General features: G+C 35.6%; 3 protein-coding genes across 3 annotated transcripts; 1 reads left to right on the forward strand and 2 right to left on the reverse strand.

Moving 5' to 3' along the window:
- Window positions 1-1,290: 1,290 nt before the first annotated feature.
- LOC111793247 (uncharacterized) lies at window positions 1,291-4,286 on the reverse strand. The gene is made up of 5 exons (XM_023675039.2): window positions 4,080-4,286; window positions 2,879-3,737; window positions 2,517-2,717; window positions 2,129-2,324; window positions 1,291-1,649 (listed from the first exon to the last, which is right to left on the reverse strand). Exons 2-5 carry the CDS (start codon window positions 3,710-3,712, stop codon window positions 1,468-1,470), a joined length of 1,413 nt encoding a protein of 470 aa, XP_023530807.1. The 5' UTR covers window positions 3,713-3,737; window positions 4,080-4,286; the 3' UTR covers window positions 1,291-1,467.
- Window positions 4,287-5,328: 1,042 nt separating this feature from the next.
- On the reverse strand, window positions 5,329-8,109 carry LOC111793248 (eukaryotic translation initiation factor 3 subunit K). Its single transcript, XM_023675040.2, has 8 exons — window positions 7,850-8,109; window positions 7,650-7,706; window positions 7,368-7,418; window positions 7,204-7,266; window positions 6,672-6,722; window positions 6,463-6,529; window positions 6,010-6,092; window positions 5,329-5,693 (listed from the first exon to the last, which is right to left on the reverse strand). The coding sequence occupies exons 1-8, from the start codon at window positions 7,970-7,972 to the stop codon at window positions 5,490-5,492; spliced, it is 699 nt and encodes a 232-aa protein (XP_023530808.2). The 5' UTR covers window positions 7,973-8,109; the 3' UTR covers window positions 5,329-5,489.
- Window positions 8,110-11,435: 3,326 nt separating this feature from the next.
- On the forward strand, window positions 11,436-16,047 carry LOC111793310 (sucrose synthase). Its single transcript, XM_023675145.2, has 13 exons — window positions 11,436-11,725; window positions 12,411-12,559; window positions 12,687-12,813; window positions 12,885-13,036; window positions 13,131-13,323; window positions 13,398-13,733; window positions 13,821-13,916; window positions 14,011-14,184; window positions 14,269-14,385; window positions 14,477-14,643; window positions 14,732-15,520; window positions 15,597-15,735; window positions 15,819-16,047. Exons 2-13 carry the CDS (start codon window positions 12,462-12,464, stop codon window positions 15,849-15,851), a joined length of 2,421 nt encoding a protein of 806 aa, XP_023530913.2. The 5' UTR covers window positions 11,436-11,725; window positions 12,411-12,461; the 3' UTR covers window positions 15,852-16,047.
- Window positions 16,048-17,382: the final 1,335 nt, after the last annotated feature.

Here is a 17,382-nt window from a genome sequence, read left to right on the forward strand (position 1 = left end):
GTTACATAATTTCAGTTAAATTATATTCGTAGAGATATTTATTTAATTTGTCAAAGGTATAAAATTTCTACTTCAATAAAGGAGAAAATATAAAAAAAGATTATTCCTCGTCCTACTTCGACCATGTGTCGCTCTACTTTTATAATATAAATATATCTATATCAATATTTATATAAATGTTCAATGTTATTTTTTAAAATATATATATATGGATTAATTAGGGTATTTTTTATTTTTTAATAAAAATTATTTTAGAAAATGAAAATTATTAATTAAAAATTTCTAGCCATAATTTCCATCCCTAATTTTCAAAAATTAAATAGATTTCTCTAAAATATTTTAATTATGAAGATAAAATGATAGAGAATAAATTCGAATTTTGGCACTGGTCTACTTCATATCCCACTTTTTTTCTACTTTTAATAATTCAACGGCATTTTAATTAAATATTCTTTAACGATTTTTAACTAAAGATTTTTAAACTTTAATATATATTTATGTTCTATAACTTATGATTGGAAATTAAATAATTAAAACAAAACAAGGAAATCTCATCCAACAAAATACCTCTTCATTCACATTTTTATTCTTTTATTTGTTTGCGTTACACTTTTCATTATTTTATATCCCTTCCCCGTTATACTTTTTATTATTTTATATCTCTTACACTTCCTTTCTTATATCTGTGGTGCATTAGAACATGTGGTTAAAAATAAATGGGGAGTTCGGCTAAAACTGTTTAGAGATCTTTTACGGGTTACATAAACATCTCTAAACAAACATTAAGCTTATTTATTGGACACAAGATCACATATCAAACTCAATATATAACCTAGATGATTCCCGTTGATGTCGACAAGAGAAGGGTCAAACTGGTATCAAGCGATGAATGAATCTACCTCCATCTAAGGACAGTTTTAAGAGACCCATATACCCACAAAAGAATCCGCATTAGAGGTAATTAGAAAGGCAATCCCATCTACAGAAGAGTGGAGAAGATAGTTTTGAAAAGGAGAAACGATATCAGTGGAGTTCGCCTCTAAATCAAGAAACCAAATAAGGTAGACATAAAAAAGCTATGCCCACGCTTAAAGCAAAGGAAGAAGAAGAGGAGGAGAGGGACTAATTGAGTGCGACCAACGACTTGACTTTCTTTCTGAAGTAAGCATCACAAAAGAGGGCGACATTCTTAGCAGCCAAGAAAGATATAAGAAAATACTAGGAGATAGGAGAATGCATTGTAGAGTAACAGGAGAATGCATATAGAGTCAAATAGGAAAGATCATTAGGTAAAGAGAAAAGAAAAGAATTATATGTTCTTCTATATATGTGGATGTATGGTAATTTACAGTTAAGTTGTGAACTTACAGGCATAAACATCGTAGTAACTAGGAAGTATGAACTTTAGATCAGAGCTTCCACAGTTCATAGCCATGGAGACATCTGCTGTACAGTGAGGGAGTTGGGTCATTGTAGAATGGAATAGAAGTCGTGAAGAGCAGAGTACAAAGGCTCTGCAGCCCTGGGTCTGTCCACCGTCCCCAGCAGAATGTCGGAGGTGGTTAGATAAGGATCACCATAGAAGCGTAGATTTGTACTCATCCTTGTTGCAACCACGTTTCCTTCTAATGATACTCCAACAAATGCGCCTGTCAAGAAGTAATAAACTAATGCATCAGTTACAAGTTTTGGAAGCAATTGGACACATTAAAGTTTAGGTACCACTTACTTGGACAAAATTGAAAGGACAATGACCTATTAAGCTACTTTAAAAGTTCAAATAAGAGCTCAAGAACTAAACTTATAATTTATGCTAACTTATTTAACAAAGATATCTCCACTCTTGCGGTTTATGAAAACAAAATAAGAGCTCAAGATCTAGTGAGGTTGATTCCACTACATAAATCAATTTAGTTGCAGCAATCATCATAAAGAAAAACAATTTAGACAACAGAACAAGCAGTTAGGACTAATTCCTGCACGATCCATGAAGACGGTTTGAAAGTAGTAAAAAGCTAAAAGTTCATGGATTACTGATTGATTATTCAATGATCAGATACGCTAGCTTCAGGAAGAAAATGGCATGAAATCCAAGTAATAAAGAAAATGCATAATCTGATCAGGATACCTTTGCTACAACTATATGTATAGCACATGCCAGAACCCCTATCTCCAGCTCGGAGATCTGCTTCCAACACCCTACCGACAGGACCAGCAGCGACACTACACCCAGCACCAAGTGAAAAGTGCATACGGCTACAGAATGTCTTAACAGCTTTTGAATCATGAAGGACGATAATGAAATCCATGAGCTCACCTCCAATCTAAAAGTAACAATGGTACAAGAAATTTAGAACTTAATAAGCATACAAGACTCTTGTTCCACATCCCATTGAAGGGACAAGAAACCAAAATGTATGCTGTCAAATTATCCAATAGCCAAACTTATCCATCTCCTAAGATTTAAAATTCTTCCAGAAATTCTACACATATAAAGAAAATTGAAGTTTTTTTACCTGGGCACCCCATCCTAATCCAACGGATAGTATGGCTGAAGGGGCAGACCACGAACCATCAGACCTTCGGGCAATAACCAACCCAGTGCCAAATTTGTATGCAACCAACACTCCACCTTTAGCGACTGTCAAAATAGCAAGCCCTTTGGCCCCCTTCAGTACAGCCCAGGGTATAGACTTTTCAGGATTTAGTCTTGAGACCTGTACAATTCAACAATCTAAGAATGTCACAAAAGAATAGCCCCACCATAGCTTAATCAATCACAATATACTTAATAAATCTCACTGATTAAAACGACAATTGAATTGCAGTTTAAGTTATCATGACTTCCTTGAACAACTAAGATGCATAGTAAGCACACCTGGAAGTATCCTCTTAGTGTTTTGGATGCTTTGTATATCTCATATTCCATGGACATACCAATAGGGAGATTTAACCACCCTCTACTGCTCGTCCAGTCCATCACATCATGTTTCGCCCTCTGCACAGCATTGCTAGTGCTGTTAATAAGTATACCCTGTAAAGGATCAAGCCTGTCATAGCAGGCATCGCATACCCTCTGTGGATTTCTCTCTCTGAACTTAACGGGCATTAAACACCTTCCCTTTGAACAGGCTCGGCAGAAAATCCCTCCACAAAATCGACAATGATGCCTACCACGAGTGATTGCAGTAAAAGGGGCAGTACACTGCATGCAAATTGAAGAAGAGCTATCTGGAAGCCACTCTGGGGGCTCAGCCTCCAAAACATCTTTATAAGCATTATAATTAATCATATTCGGCTCAAGTAGAGGTGGGGCACTGGGAATGTAGACCGATGAGTGCAAATAGGTATCTCCATTTTTTTCAGACCCAAGGAATGAAACATTTGAACTGGGAACTTGTTTATCGGAGGAGACATCCGAAGATTTATTCGCGCCAGTCAATATAGCAAACATCCCATTCAAAACATTTTTTAAATTAACCTCCGGACGCACACTATTTTGCTCTGGGTTATCAAATTCTTCACTTGAATCATACCCGTCATCAGTAAAGTCTTCAGATTCAACAGGAAATTTCGAGCTTGTATGGAATGGCGCACTACCATTAGGTATGGCCCAGAGAGAATCGCAATCATCTTCGCCATTCGGGACTGCATTACTCTTTGCAACATTAGAAAGGGAAGAATATGTAACTCTCCCGTTTAAGGTAGCCATGAACAACAACAATCGCGTTCAATTACTGAAACAAATAAGACCAACTGTAAGAATACAAATAAATAAACTAAAAATAAAAAAGAAGACCAAATTCTTCTTCAAAATTAGTCGCGTAAGAAATTCGACAAATAATTATTTTCCATCCCAATATGCGAATGTTGGAGGGAAAATCATCAACGACTAACAAGTACACAAAAAACAAAAAAACAAGAAGACGCTGAATAAGAATTTCAAAAACCTTAAACTTCCAAACCCTAAGAAGAATAATTCAAAATCTAGGGTTTTCTTCGATCGACTATGCTAGAACAAGTTATAAAACTAAAAATTTCGAAGGAAATCGAAACGAAAGAAGACCGAATTGCCCTACCTTTCTCCCATGAAGATTTCAGCAGAACTAGGTCTTGAACTGGGGAAACGAACGAGAACGAGAACGACGACGGCGGATCAAACGGGAGAGAATTCGCGAACCTCTTTCAAGGATGCAAGCAATCTTTTCTTTCGAATTTCGCATTTTATATGTATCGTCTACCACAAATACTTCAGGGTGGGGAAATGCCTGTACATATGCCGGGAGAACACGTGTTCTATTTATTTTATTTTTTTAAAAGTTTAAATTACAAAATAGGTTTTTACAAAAAGAAAAATAAATAATAATAAAATTTAGTTTTATAGCTTGAAAAGTTATAATTTTATTTATATGATTGGACAAAATTTTATAAATGGTTGAATAAAACTTCCTAAGTAATAATTTAAATTGTAAATACTAAATTATAATTTTATTGAATTTTTAGAGCCAAATTTGTAACTTAATATACCTCCTAATATTCCATTTTAGTTTTTATATTTAAGAACGAGTAAATTTAGATGAATAAAATCAAATTACAGAAAGAATCAAAGGTCATATAAAAAAAAAAAAATAGACCACGGAGAAGAGAAGAGATGTCCAAATTATAACGATTCTAACATCTTTTGAATCACTGAACTGGAACTAAAATGTACGATGATCGAGGTATTATCGACTCATCTTCTTGTCAATATTGTCAACAATTTTACAATTTTAAATCTTCAAATTGATCCTAACTTGGAGAAAGAATAGAGATTGTTTTTGAACTATGTAAAATCACTTTTTGTGATATTCAAAACCGCTCCGAAACATCCTTTTTAATTACTAAAAGATCGTATTTAAAAGTATAACATTAAATATTAAATTGATTTTGAATGACTAAGGTTAATTTTAAATATGACAAAAGTAATTTAAACTTATTTCAAATTCATTCTCAAATACTCAAAAGGAATTGAAACTAAATTAAATGTGCATTTAAAGAGTTATCGACATCCCTTAAACTTCAAGAAAACACCATCAACTTCCCGAGTAAAAAAAACACTTCTAATCCTCCCCGAGTACTTTACAAAACAAGACATGTCAATCATGCACATATGATATGAACTCACGTCTACAACGCCCAAAAAGATCATAATTATTCTACGCGAAACGCTTCAAAATTAGGCGTGCCACCTTATACGCCACCATATGAGGGCACCTTGCCTTGGCAATTTCTATGATCTTATGACCGTTATGAAATGGCATGATTAAAGTACAAATATAAACATCAAAATCAGACTAACTACCCTAAAGGGTAATCTATTCTTCCTCTGTCATTAGTTGGAAAATTGGACGATAATATAGAAGCAACCTCACAGTAATCCCCAAATGAAACGACAAGACCAAAATAAAATGAACAAAAGTAACGAACTTAGTTACCGGTCCGTGAGTTAATTAGCCGAGAATTGGAAAGATGCGAGTAATGTGTTCCAAGGGAATGCTGTCGGAGGATTTCTTCTTCAGTTCAGGATGGTTGAATTCGTTTGGTGGTATAACAATAAGTTGGCCCTTCCCATGACCTTTCTCAAGAATCCAACCAGAGTTTGCAACTTGGTGCTCAAGAAATTTGTCCAAAGATAAGCCCTCAATATTGATTGCCTGTAACATGCCGACGTAAAATTAAGAATATTAACACGGGATATTGAACATATAGTACTAGAAAGTATCGATTGAAGCAAAATCTCGAAAACGACAAGAATTGGGGTGATGGGTAGGCATCCTCTATAGCATGTCAGACAGGAAATAGACAATGCAAGGTAATTGGAATAGGATTTATGGTATAGTTAACAGCAGAGAACAAAAATTATGACACCGATCACCAACCGAAACATTAGGAGTGCAGCAACGGCAAGCCACAAACAAGTGAACACTACTGAAAATTACAGCAATACTAGTTTTATTTATTTATTCATACCTCAGCAAGCACAGTTCTAGGAACCTTTTGATAAGTTAAGGAAAGAACATGGACTGCATAAGCTTGAATAGCTTGCTCAAAACCTGCATCATATGTTCATATTAGGAACAGCCAAACAGAGGGTGATCTATATATAAAATGGGTCTGCAAATCCAAAATCATTTATTTTTTGTATCAGCTGTGGCCCACTCCAATACTGCAGGGAGACTTTGTGCAGCATAAAGCCAACTACTCTAGGAAACATAATAAGTGAGAAACATATATTCACTTAAGGTTTACCACATGGAGGCTCGAACCAAGGCCTCCCGGGAAACTTCCCTCCAAACTCCTCAACACGTCTTGAGATAAATTTTTTCACTCATGGTTATGAAACTATAAATATATCCTAAAGACTATCAAGATAGTACTGAAGACTGCAAACAAACAAGTTTCTGCTTTGTAGTTCCCAAGTACCTGGCACAGCTTCAACTATGTGGCGGTTCTTCGCAGCTTCATCCCAAAATTGACGGAACTTTCCAGTCTACACATGGATAAGATCGAAGTAGTCATAAATTTCGAACGAGAATGCTCTCAAAAAACTAAAATTTAAGTGCTAATGAAAAACGTAAAAAAAAAAAAAAAAAAAAAAAAAAAAAAATTAAAAAATTAAAAAACTTGCATACCTCCAAATAGTGGGAAAGTATAATCAGAGTCTTGAATTGATCCTCCATTTGCTGTAACAACATATTTAAAAGGGGTCTTGAAGGGGCAAGATGGAAAAGAATAAGAAAAGCATGAGCTAAAGTGTAAACATGCTCGGTGGCAGTGTTTTTGTTCGGAATAAAATCAACTCTAAAAAATTTCCTTAAGATTAATTCTTCTGTTAGTCTCAAGACATTGACCTTGTAATAATAATTAAAAATTGAGGCCATTAAATTTGATGTGGTTTTACCCTTGTATAGGTTTCTAGCTCCTCCTAGGATAACGTTGTTCGGCATGCTTTCATCGATCTTAATGAAAGCTTAATTTTGTCTTAAAAAAACTCATAAAAGAACAACGAAGTGTACACGGCACAATTCAATTTGTTAAGAAAATGAGCAACCTAATCGTTTCTTCTTGCAGATCAATCAAATTGACAAGGACATAGACATCTTGAGATGAAACAACATTAATGAAACTTAAAGGTTGTTGAAGTACAAAACAGTTAACACATACCACTCGTTCTGGAATTAAAAAGAGACACAGGCTGAAATCTGGAGCTGGAATTGCCATCAGAGCCTATCCACACCTCGTACAAAGCCCTCAAAATTAAAATTAATGAACAAGTAGATGAATTACATTCTTCACAATATGCAAAGAAAATTCAAAGAAAAACATACCTTGACCAGGATGCGAGCCACAATTTGTGTACTCATTCTTTCGGGCTCAAACTGTAAATCGAACAATAACGAATTACTAGAAGAATAAACATGTGAATGAAAGAAAAACACAGGTTCAAAAATCAAAAGCTTCAAGGTCCACGTCCAATGCATTATATAAGAAGTATTCGAATATCTATCCAAAGCATAAATAAAAAAGTTTTCTGAAGGCACATTCAAACAGGGCCAAGAATATAAGAAACAACAAAAGTAAACAATTTACATCTAGTAAATAACAAGTACCTGGTAGAGGCGAAGCAGGCATAAATTAGCATCTAAGCTGTATGTTTCTGACGAGACCTGGAACACAAACGTTCAATCCAACAAGAATAAGACAATAGATTTCTCAATCCAAACGTACAATTATAAATTTAAAGACAATCGAGAAGATGATAAAAATTTACAAATCGAACTGAAAACAAAAGACAGAGATAGAAAAAGACCTGCTCATTTACGTAGTTTTCAAGATCAGGAAGGATATCAGGATTGTAAGGATTCACCGCGAGCAACTGCTCCACCGCAGACGCCATCTCTTGCTGTGGCTGCTTCTGCAATTCTCTCCCCATACCACCGGATTCCGACGCCGATTAGGTATCCGGATAAGCTTCTCTTCGTTGCGGTATACACTTCCAACTTGTGCTGAGGTTCCCGCTCGAAACCCTCGATTGGGGACGTTGATGAATCCTCTATTTTAGGGTTTCGTCCAAAATGGTATTTTTATTTATTTGTTTAATTTTGTTATTTCACATTAAATTATACAAAATATCATTCTCACAAAAAAATATATATTAAAAAATATTATTTACTTTTTAACTATTTTAAATATTATTATTATTATTTACAAAATAAAAAAAAATTATAAATTTTTTAAATTTAGCAACCTAAAATCAATTTAAAAATAAATAAATATATAATATATTGGTTCTGACCCAAGAGAAGAAGCCCAATATAGATGATGGCCCAGGCCCATTAAAGATAAAATGACACACGTGCCATTTACACGTGCTAGAAAGGTTGGCAACATGCAATGAAAACGATTTTTTTTAATTTTTTTCGTGCAGCCATACAGAAAAAAAATATTAATAATAACTTTTCAGAGACAAAACGAACCGTTTTGTTGCAGTTGTATATTCTCTGACCCGACCAAACGCACCGTTTTTGGCAATTTCTGCTTTGTTGGAAATGCAAACAAATAATTATAAAAAAAAAAAAAAAAAAGTATATATGGCATGGCCGTGTAAAAGCGACGTCGTTTTATGTTTTGGAGCTAAACAAATTTGGTGTTTATTGATTTTTTTTATTAAATGATTTGGTCTCTTTTGCCCTTACAAAATTGTGGATTCAATAAATTTTAAATAAGTTTATTCTTAATTTCTTTTTAAATTGTATTTATTGATATTGTTTTTATTTTATAATTATAAGCTTGTAAGAGCGTGTTTTATTAAATAAGATACTAATTTATCGTTCTAATCTATAATTATTGAACGGAGTCGCAAAATGACAAAGGGAGAGGGATCAAAATGAAATTATTCCCATCAAGTTATTTAGAACGAGCTTGATTAATTTGATTTCTGTTGTAATACTTGTAATGAATAACTCGATCTTGTTGTCCATATATGCAAGTGGATCCTCCAGCAGATCTTTAACTCTTCTATTGTTCTCGTCCCCGACACATGTCCTACGAGAAGAGAGTATCTCATGACTTTCTTTCGAGTAGACTAAAGGAGCTTCTCTTAGCACGGGATGCTTGATCCCGCTAAAGGAAATAACATTTGCAAGCTTGTCACGCTCCACTATTTTAATTATTTTTCTTACATTTTAATTTAAGATTAATAATCCTAAAATATCAATAAAAATACTTTATAATAAAATAAATAAATAAAAAAAAGATCAAATTGACTAGTTGTATCCAAGCGCCGCCGCCAGGGAAGCGGAAAAATGCAGCCCACAGCATTGAGACGAGGGGCATCCTAGGTAAATTAAACGTATTGCGGAAGAAAACTTTAGAATTAGTTAATATTGTTGATTTTTAATTATTATTTTTTTGAAAAGTGACGTTTAATATTAAATATAACATAAAGTTTTTATAATTATAATTATCATATGTTATTACTTTTAATTAAATATATGCGACATCGACATTTTAAAATAAGGTGCCATCTCCTTTTCATTAAAAAATTAAAAAAGGTATCGATTGAGATCTGCTCCCCTCAAACCGTAGGGCAGCCCGTGGGTTTTGGACCTACCCTCCAGCTAGTAATGCAGCTGAAAATAACTCTTAATAATAAAAATTTAATAAAAATATTTATTAACTTTCTATTTTTGAGCTTTTAAATTTTAATAATAATATTCTTACACTTAACGAAATTAAAATAAAAATATTTAACAACTCTATTGACTTTTTAAGTTTTTAAATATAAAAAAAATGTATATTGTAAATAATGAATAAATAAACTAACAACATTAAAAATTTAATTAAAAAAGTGTTTTTCTTTTGTTTTTAATTATGTTGTTGGATATTTATTTTTAAAGTATATGATTTTTAGCTTTGTGCTAACGTGGTAAATATAATTAAAACTTTGTTATATAATTCTTTAAAAAAATGTGAAATTATTTGTATTTGTATAGTTATTTTCTTTAATTAAAGAAAAAGCACACATATATATATATAGCTTTTAATATATTGACATTCTAATAATAGATTTATTTTTCTCTAGCTCCCTCGACTTTTCAAATTTTCGTCCCATGCCCCATGTCTATTTAAAATTTAAATAAGGATTTTGTAACGGGCGACCCACTAATTAATTACAAAAAAAAAATAAAACTATTTTGTTGAATAAGTCTCATTATCTAATATATATATTGCAATAATTAATTTATATAATGAAATGGGATCTGTTCGATGAAAGTCCCACGTCCGTTAATTTAGAGAATAATAATGTATTTATAATTAAAGAATATTATCACCCTGGAAATAATTTATAAATAAAAAATAATATGTGGATAATTGCAAAATATAATAACAACTCGCCAACGAATATTCAATAATGGCAAGTTTAATTTAAAATCAATATATATATTTTAAGAAAGAAAAAGTTGTAAAAGCTAAAATGACAGTGAAAGGCGGTTTTAGGTAGCCACGTGGCGGGCGGTTACAGGTTTTGAGGTTGACGAAACTCGCGCCAAAAAAAACACACAGTTTGACGAAAACACCCACCGAATATTATACTATTAAATTCCCCAAATCTTAAAATATAATTTAATAAAATTAAAAATAAAAATAAATAAAAAAAAGCAATTTCTGCAAATTCATCATTGCAAATTAAAAAAATTATCTGTAAAATAAAATGACATCATGATAATCCCGACATTTTCCTACAAAACAATAATGTTTTGTGGTAGCCACGAGGGTGCACCTTGTTGGTATACATAGACCGTGATTTTCAATTCTTTTAAGCTTCTCTTCGTTATTCTACGGATTTTCGTTTGAAAGTGGTATCCATTAATTCATATACTTCATTGGGCTTTTCTTTTCGGGCTTCCCCTCAGGACTTAAAAACGGTATGCTTGGCGAAGTTTGTTCTCTTCCCCCAACCAATGTGGGACATCACAATCCACCCCCTTTGAGGCCCACCGTCCTCACTAGCACTCTTTCCTTCCGCCAATCGACATGGGATCGCCCCCAAATCCACCATCTTTGGGGCCAGCGTTCTTACTGGCACACCGCCTCATGTCTACCCCTTGAGGGAACAGAGAAAATGCTGACACATCGTCCGGTGTCTGGCTCTGATACCATTTGTAACAACCTAGATCCACCGCTAGCAGATACTGTCCTCTTTGAGCTTTCCATTTCGGGCTTCTATTCAGAGCTTTAAAACGCGTCTGCGACATGGACATGATGGTTTGTTCTCCTCTCCAACCAATGTGAAACATCACATCTTATTTACGAGTATCACGAAACCGCTTTAATTTAGTATAACTTTGATGATCATACATTGATTGACTGGTAGAATAATTTTAAAAAAAGATTTGAAAAGGGAAAAACGGGGTGAGAGGAAGAAGACGCAATGGGAGTAGAGAAGAACAAAAGCGGTTTTGCGGAAGGTAGAAGAAAACCACAGGAAGCAAAATGGCAGTATTAATGGCATTTTCACGGAAATTCAAGGTCCCATTTCTTTACCCACCGCAAGCAACCATGGCGATCCAAAACCTGCTGGATAAGAACTTCAAATCCTCAAAACCCTTCTTCCATTTCCCGTATAAAACCCCTCTCCTCTTTCTCACCTCTCCACTTTCTCATTCCTCTTTCTTGTTCTAAGGTTCGTTCTTCCCTCTGATGATCTCTGAATGATCTAAATCAGTTTTCATTTCGTTTGATTCTTTTAGAATCTTATGTTTGATTAATTCTGCTGATGGTTTCTGTAATTTTTTGGTGTAAGAAATTAATGTTCTGTAGATTTGAATGAGAATGACAAGTGTCATCTTCGCCCTGATGATCTCTTTAATCTTTGTTTTTTCCTCCATTTTGTGTCTATATATTACCACTTCTCTGTCTGTATGCATATGCTTTTTTCTGCTTGTAAGCTCTGTTTTGTCTTTTTTTTTGTATCTTCTTCATGATTTTTCTGCTGTTCTTTATCTTCTGAACAAAACAATTCTTCCAGCTTCTTCAATGGAGGAGTATTCATACTGGCATTTGTTCTTCTCATCTCTTTGTGCTCCTCCCTGCTGTATCTAAAGAACATGCAACTTTTCAAAACAGTGTCTAAGCTTCTATCGTTTCAGCTGCTTAAGATTGCCAAATTCTCTGTTTTTCATGTTCATGCTTTATAGTTTGATGGAAATCACAGCTGAATCAATCCCCATATTTTAGAATTTTGTCAAAGTGTCTGTAGGGTCCGGATGGGGTGGATTTAGGAATGTTTAATCAACCCAATTTGATTTGCAGGTGAAGTTTGATTTGAAGTAAATGGATTGTTCACATAATTTTATGTTTATTTGCAGCTGAAACAAACTAAAATCTGAGATTTCTGTTAATACTCCAAGAAGGTAGCCATGGCAGAACGACTCCTCAACCGTGTTCATAGCCTCCGTGAACGCTTGGATGAAACTCTCATCACTCAAAGAAATGAAATCCTGGCCCTCCTCTCAAGGTATATCTGATTTAGATCCTCTGTTTTTACATTTTTGCTGGATCATGGTCTGGAAAGTGTTAACATTGGTAGCTAAAACTAGAAAAACAAGGCCATTGACAACCAAATGACTTTGATTTGTGTGTAGGATTGAGGCCAAGGGTAAAGGCATCCTGCAGCATCATCAACTGATTGCTGAATTTGAAACTATTCCTGAAGAGAACCGAAAGAAACTAGCAGATGGGGCGTTTGGCGAAGTCCTGAGATCCACCCAGGTGATAAGAATCATCTCTTTTGGTTATTCATGTCTGCTATCTGCTCAAATTTGAAGTCATTTGTGGTGCAGGAAGCCATAGTTTTGCCCCCATGGGTTGCTCTTGCTGTTCGTCCAAGGCCAGGTGTGTGGGAATACATTAAAGTTAATATCCATGCACTGGTTGTTGAAGAGCTTCAAGTTGCTGAATATTTACATTTCAAAGAAGAACTTGTGAATGGAAGGTAAAAGTCTTTGAAAGTTTATGATCCTTTTAAGTTGCAATAAACATGGTTGGGTTCTGATATCTTGAACACTTTTTGGCCATTGTAATGCTAGTTCGAACGGCAACTTCACTCTCGAGCTTGATTTTGAACCATTTACTGCTTCCTTCCCTCGCCCGACTCTCTCTAAGTCCATTGGCAATGGCGTCGAGTTCCTCAACCGTCACCTCTCTGCAAAGCTCTTCCATGGTAAAGAAAGCATGCAGCCATTGCTGGACTTCCTTAGAGTTCACTGCTACAAGGGAAAGGTACTCACGAACACCCTTTTGATTCAGCCTTAAACTTGTTCTAGTGTTTACTTGGGTGAGTTTTTTGGTTGCAGACAATGATGCTGAATGATAGAATTCAGACTCTGGATGCCTTCCAACATGTGCTGAGGAAGGCAGAGGATTATCTAGTTACGCTTGCACCCGAAACGCCCTACTCTGAGTTTGTACATAAGTTCCAGGAGATTGGTCTTGAGAGAGGGTGGGGCGACACTGCCGAGCGTGTACTCGAAATGATTCAACTTCTCTTGGATCTCCTTGAGGCACCCGATCCTTGCACCCTCGAGAAGTTCCTTGGTAGAATCCCCATGGTCTTTAACGTTGTCATACTTTCGCCCCACGGTTACTTCGCACAAGATAACGTCTTGGGTTATCCCGACACTGGTGGCCAGGTTGGTTTGGATCAAACAAAGGAAAAGAGTTAATGTTCTTTTATTGTTCTAAACTGACATGTTTGTTTGTTTATTTCTTTGATGAAGGTGGTTTACATCTTGGACCAAGTTCGTGCTTTGGAGCATGAAATGCTTCAACGTATTAAGCACCAAGGATTGGACATAACTCCTCGTATTCTCATTGTAAAGTCGAGATCTTTCGGCTTTTTGTTTAAATTTAGACCCGCTTTCGATTTGATGTTTGATGTTCGCCTGCTCTTGTTTTTGTTGATACCAGATCACTCGACTCCTCCCAGATGCAGTAGGAACCACCTGCACCCAACGTCTCGAAAAAGTATTCGGAACCGAGCACACTCACATTCTTCGAGTTCCATTTAGAAATGAGAACGGAATCCTCCGCAAGTGGATCTCAAGATTCGAAGTCTGGCCTTACCTAGAGACTTACACCGAGGTGATCCTACCGCCCTTTATCTGATATCTGTTGTGCCAGCTTCTTTGATCGTATACTAAACTGTAATGTCCTTGTGTCGGTCAGGATGTTGCACAGGAACTTACCAAAGAGTTGCAGGGAAAGCCCGACCTGATCATTGGAAACTACAGCGACGGTAATATCGTCGCGTCGTTACTGGCACATAAACTGGGCGTTACACAGGTTTGTGACATCTCTATAAACTCTTGTTCATGTTTCTTGCTATCATTGGTAAAGGCTCATGGTCTTGTTCATTTGTTTCCTGCTTCTGCAGTGTACTATCGCCCATGCCTTGGAGAAAACCAAATACCCTGATTCAGATATTTACTGGAAGAGATTCGACGACAAGTATCACTTTTCATGCCAATTCACGGCCGACCTTATTGCCATGAACCATACCGATTTCATCATCACGAGTACCTTCCAAGAGATCGCTGGCAGGTAAGACGTTTATTTCATTGTTCATGGTTCGAGTATATGTAGATGGTTTGAGTGTGTTGTCTTATACATGAACTCTTTTGGATCTCAGCAAAGATACGGTTGGACAATACGAGAGTCACACTGCTTTCACTCTTCCAGGGCTCTATCGAGTGGTTCATGGAATCGACGTGTTTGATCCCAAGTTCAACATCGTTTCACCTGGAGCAGACATGAGCGTCTACTTCCCCTACACAGAGACGGAGAAGAGGCTGACTTCCTTCCACCCTGAAATCGAAGAACTTCTTTACAGTGAAGTTGAGAATGAGGAACACTTGTGCGTGTTAAAAGATCGGTCCAAGCCGATCATATTCACAATGGCAAGATTGGATCGTGTGAAGAACATAACCGGACTCGTCGAGTGGTATGGCAAGAACAAGCGCCTTAGGGAGTTGGTTAACCTTGTGGTTGTGGCCGGAGACCGGAGGAAGGAATCAAAGGACAATGAAGAAAAGATTGAAATGAAGAAGATGTATAGCCTAATAGAGACCTATAATCTAAATGGCCAATTTAGGTGGATTTCTTCACAGATGAACCGAGTACGAAACGGCGAACTCTACCGATGCATTGCAGACACGAAGGGAGCTTTCGTGCAGCCTGCCGTGTATGAAGCTTTCGGTTTGACCGTTGTGGAGGCCATGACCTGTGGATTGCCTACCTTTGCCACTTGCAATGGAGGTCCTGCCGAGATCATCGTTGATCGTAAATCTGGCTTCCATATCGATCCATACCACGGCGAGCAGGCTGCTGAAATCCTCGTCGACTTCTTCGAGAAGTGCAAGGAAAACCCAACACATTGGGACAAAATCTCGAAAGCAGGCCTCCAACGCATCCACGAGAAGTAATCACTTTAAACATCAAATGAATCAATCTTTGGTTACATGATCTTATGAAAATCCTCACAATGATCAATGCAGGTACACATGGCAGATCTACTCGGAGAGGCTACTAACACTGACCGGAGTTTACGGGTTCTGGAAGCACGTCTCCAACCTCGACCGCCTCGAGAGCCGCCGTTATCTGGAAATGTTTTACGCTCTCAAGTACCGTAAGCTGGTAAGTAGACACACCAAACACAATCTTTAGCTACAATGGAGGCGTTGCAGCTATATAGACTGATTGAATTTTGAATGTTGCAGGCTGAATCTGTGCCACTGGCTGTGGATGAGTGAGAGATGTTGGAAGAGAAATGAAGGAAGGGAGCATCTGTAAATGTGAATAATGCAAACAACAGTTCATTGTTTTGGATTTTGTTATTGCCTTTACTGTTTTGGGTCTTTGGAAAGGTTTGATTTTTCTGATATTGTTGTAACAATTGGGTCATTTGATGAACCCGTCATCAATTCGAGAATTATTGCCTTTTCGCTTTGTTTTTTGAGATCCCATATCGGTAGGAGATCCCATAACGATGCCTTCTTTATAAGGGTATGGATATTTTTCACTAGCAAACGTGTTTTAAAAACCTCAAGGGAAAGCTAAAAAAAAAGGACAATATCGGCTAGCGGTGGACCTAAAAACCTCGAGGGAAAGCTCGAGAGGGAAAATCCAAAGGTGACAATACGTGCTAGTGGTGAGTCTTGTTATATTCTTTCGTCTACATATGTGGCTACTATAACGCTTCAGGCCCATGATTAAGATTAGAATTTCAAATGACTCCAATATTTTCTTTGGGAATAACGTTCACTTTTAGCAGCTTAAAATAAGTTTGTCGAGGTCATCGAGAGCAGAATTCAAATTTTGAATACTAATTTATAAAATAACATTTAATGATTAGAAAAAAAAACAATCTGCTTTTTGTGTATCTTTATTTATATACTTTTTAATAATAAAAAAAACTTTTTAAAATGTAATTACGTGATTAAAAAATAAATGGAAAATTATGGCCACAAATTATATAATTAAAGCATATTTTTTAAATAAAATCTGGTTAAATTAATTAATAAAAATACTTTTTAAACTTTTTAAGCTTTCAATAATATATATAAACTAAAAGAAATTAAAAAAATATAATATTAATTTTAAAATTACTAAAACATTGAAATGAGATCATGAACCTTTACGGTAGCATCATGGAACCACTCACTTCACATAGTCAAGAAGTAGGTCCGTGTACTGTGTGAAAAGAGAATGCACTATTCCCATAACGAGCCAAACGTCTTCAAGCATGCTAAGAACGGTTCATTGACGTTTTGAATTTTTTTTTTCAAACAAATGCCTAGTAATACAAAAATACAAAACACTTTATCGTCTTTTCACTTCCATCATTTTTTGACAGAAATCCTCCTCTTGAAAACTCTTCCATTTTCGTTCCATGAAAAAGCTCTCTTAGATCCCACAAAAACCCAATACAATCGAGTTTCTGTTTCCCATTTTCGATCAGGGTTTTTCAGTCTAAAAACATGAATCGGTAATTAACCAAATTTCTTACCTCTTGGACCGAAAACGAATGTCTAATCATCAAATTAATTCCTTTTTCTCGACGATTTTAAGCGTCGGAAATACTTAAGCGATGATAATAATAAAAAGTTAAATTAAAAAAAAATAATAATTAAATAATTTAAAAAAAAAAAAAAAAAAAAAAGACAGCATAATAGTCAAAGTTTTCTCCAAAGGGAATGTCTAAATCTATATGCTTAATCTCAATATTAATGCACGTGCTTAAATTGGCCGCCCCAACAGTTTCAATACGATTTTTCTTCTTTA

The sequence above is a fragment of the Cucurbita pepo genome, chromosome 4, assembly GCF_057944985.1.
Source record: "Cucurbita pepo subsp. pepo isolate OVF chromosome 4, ASM5794498v1, whole genome shotgun sequence".
Classification (NCBI taxonomy): domain Eukaryota; kingdom Viridiplantae; phylum Streptophyta; class Magnoliopsida; order Cucurbitales; family Cucurbitaceae; genus Cucurbita; species Cucurbita pepo.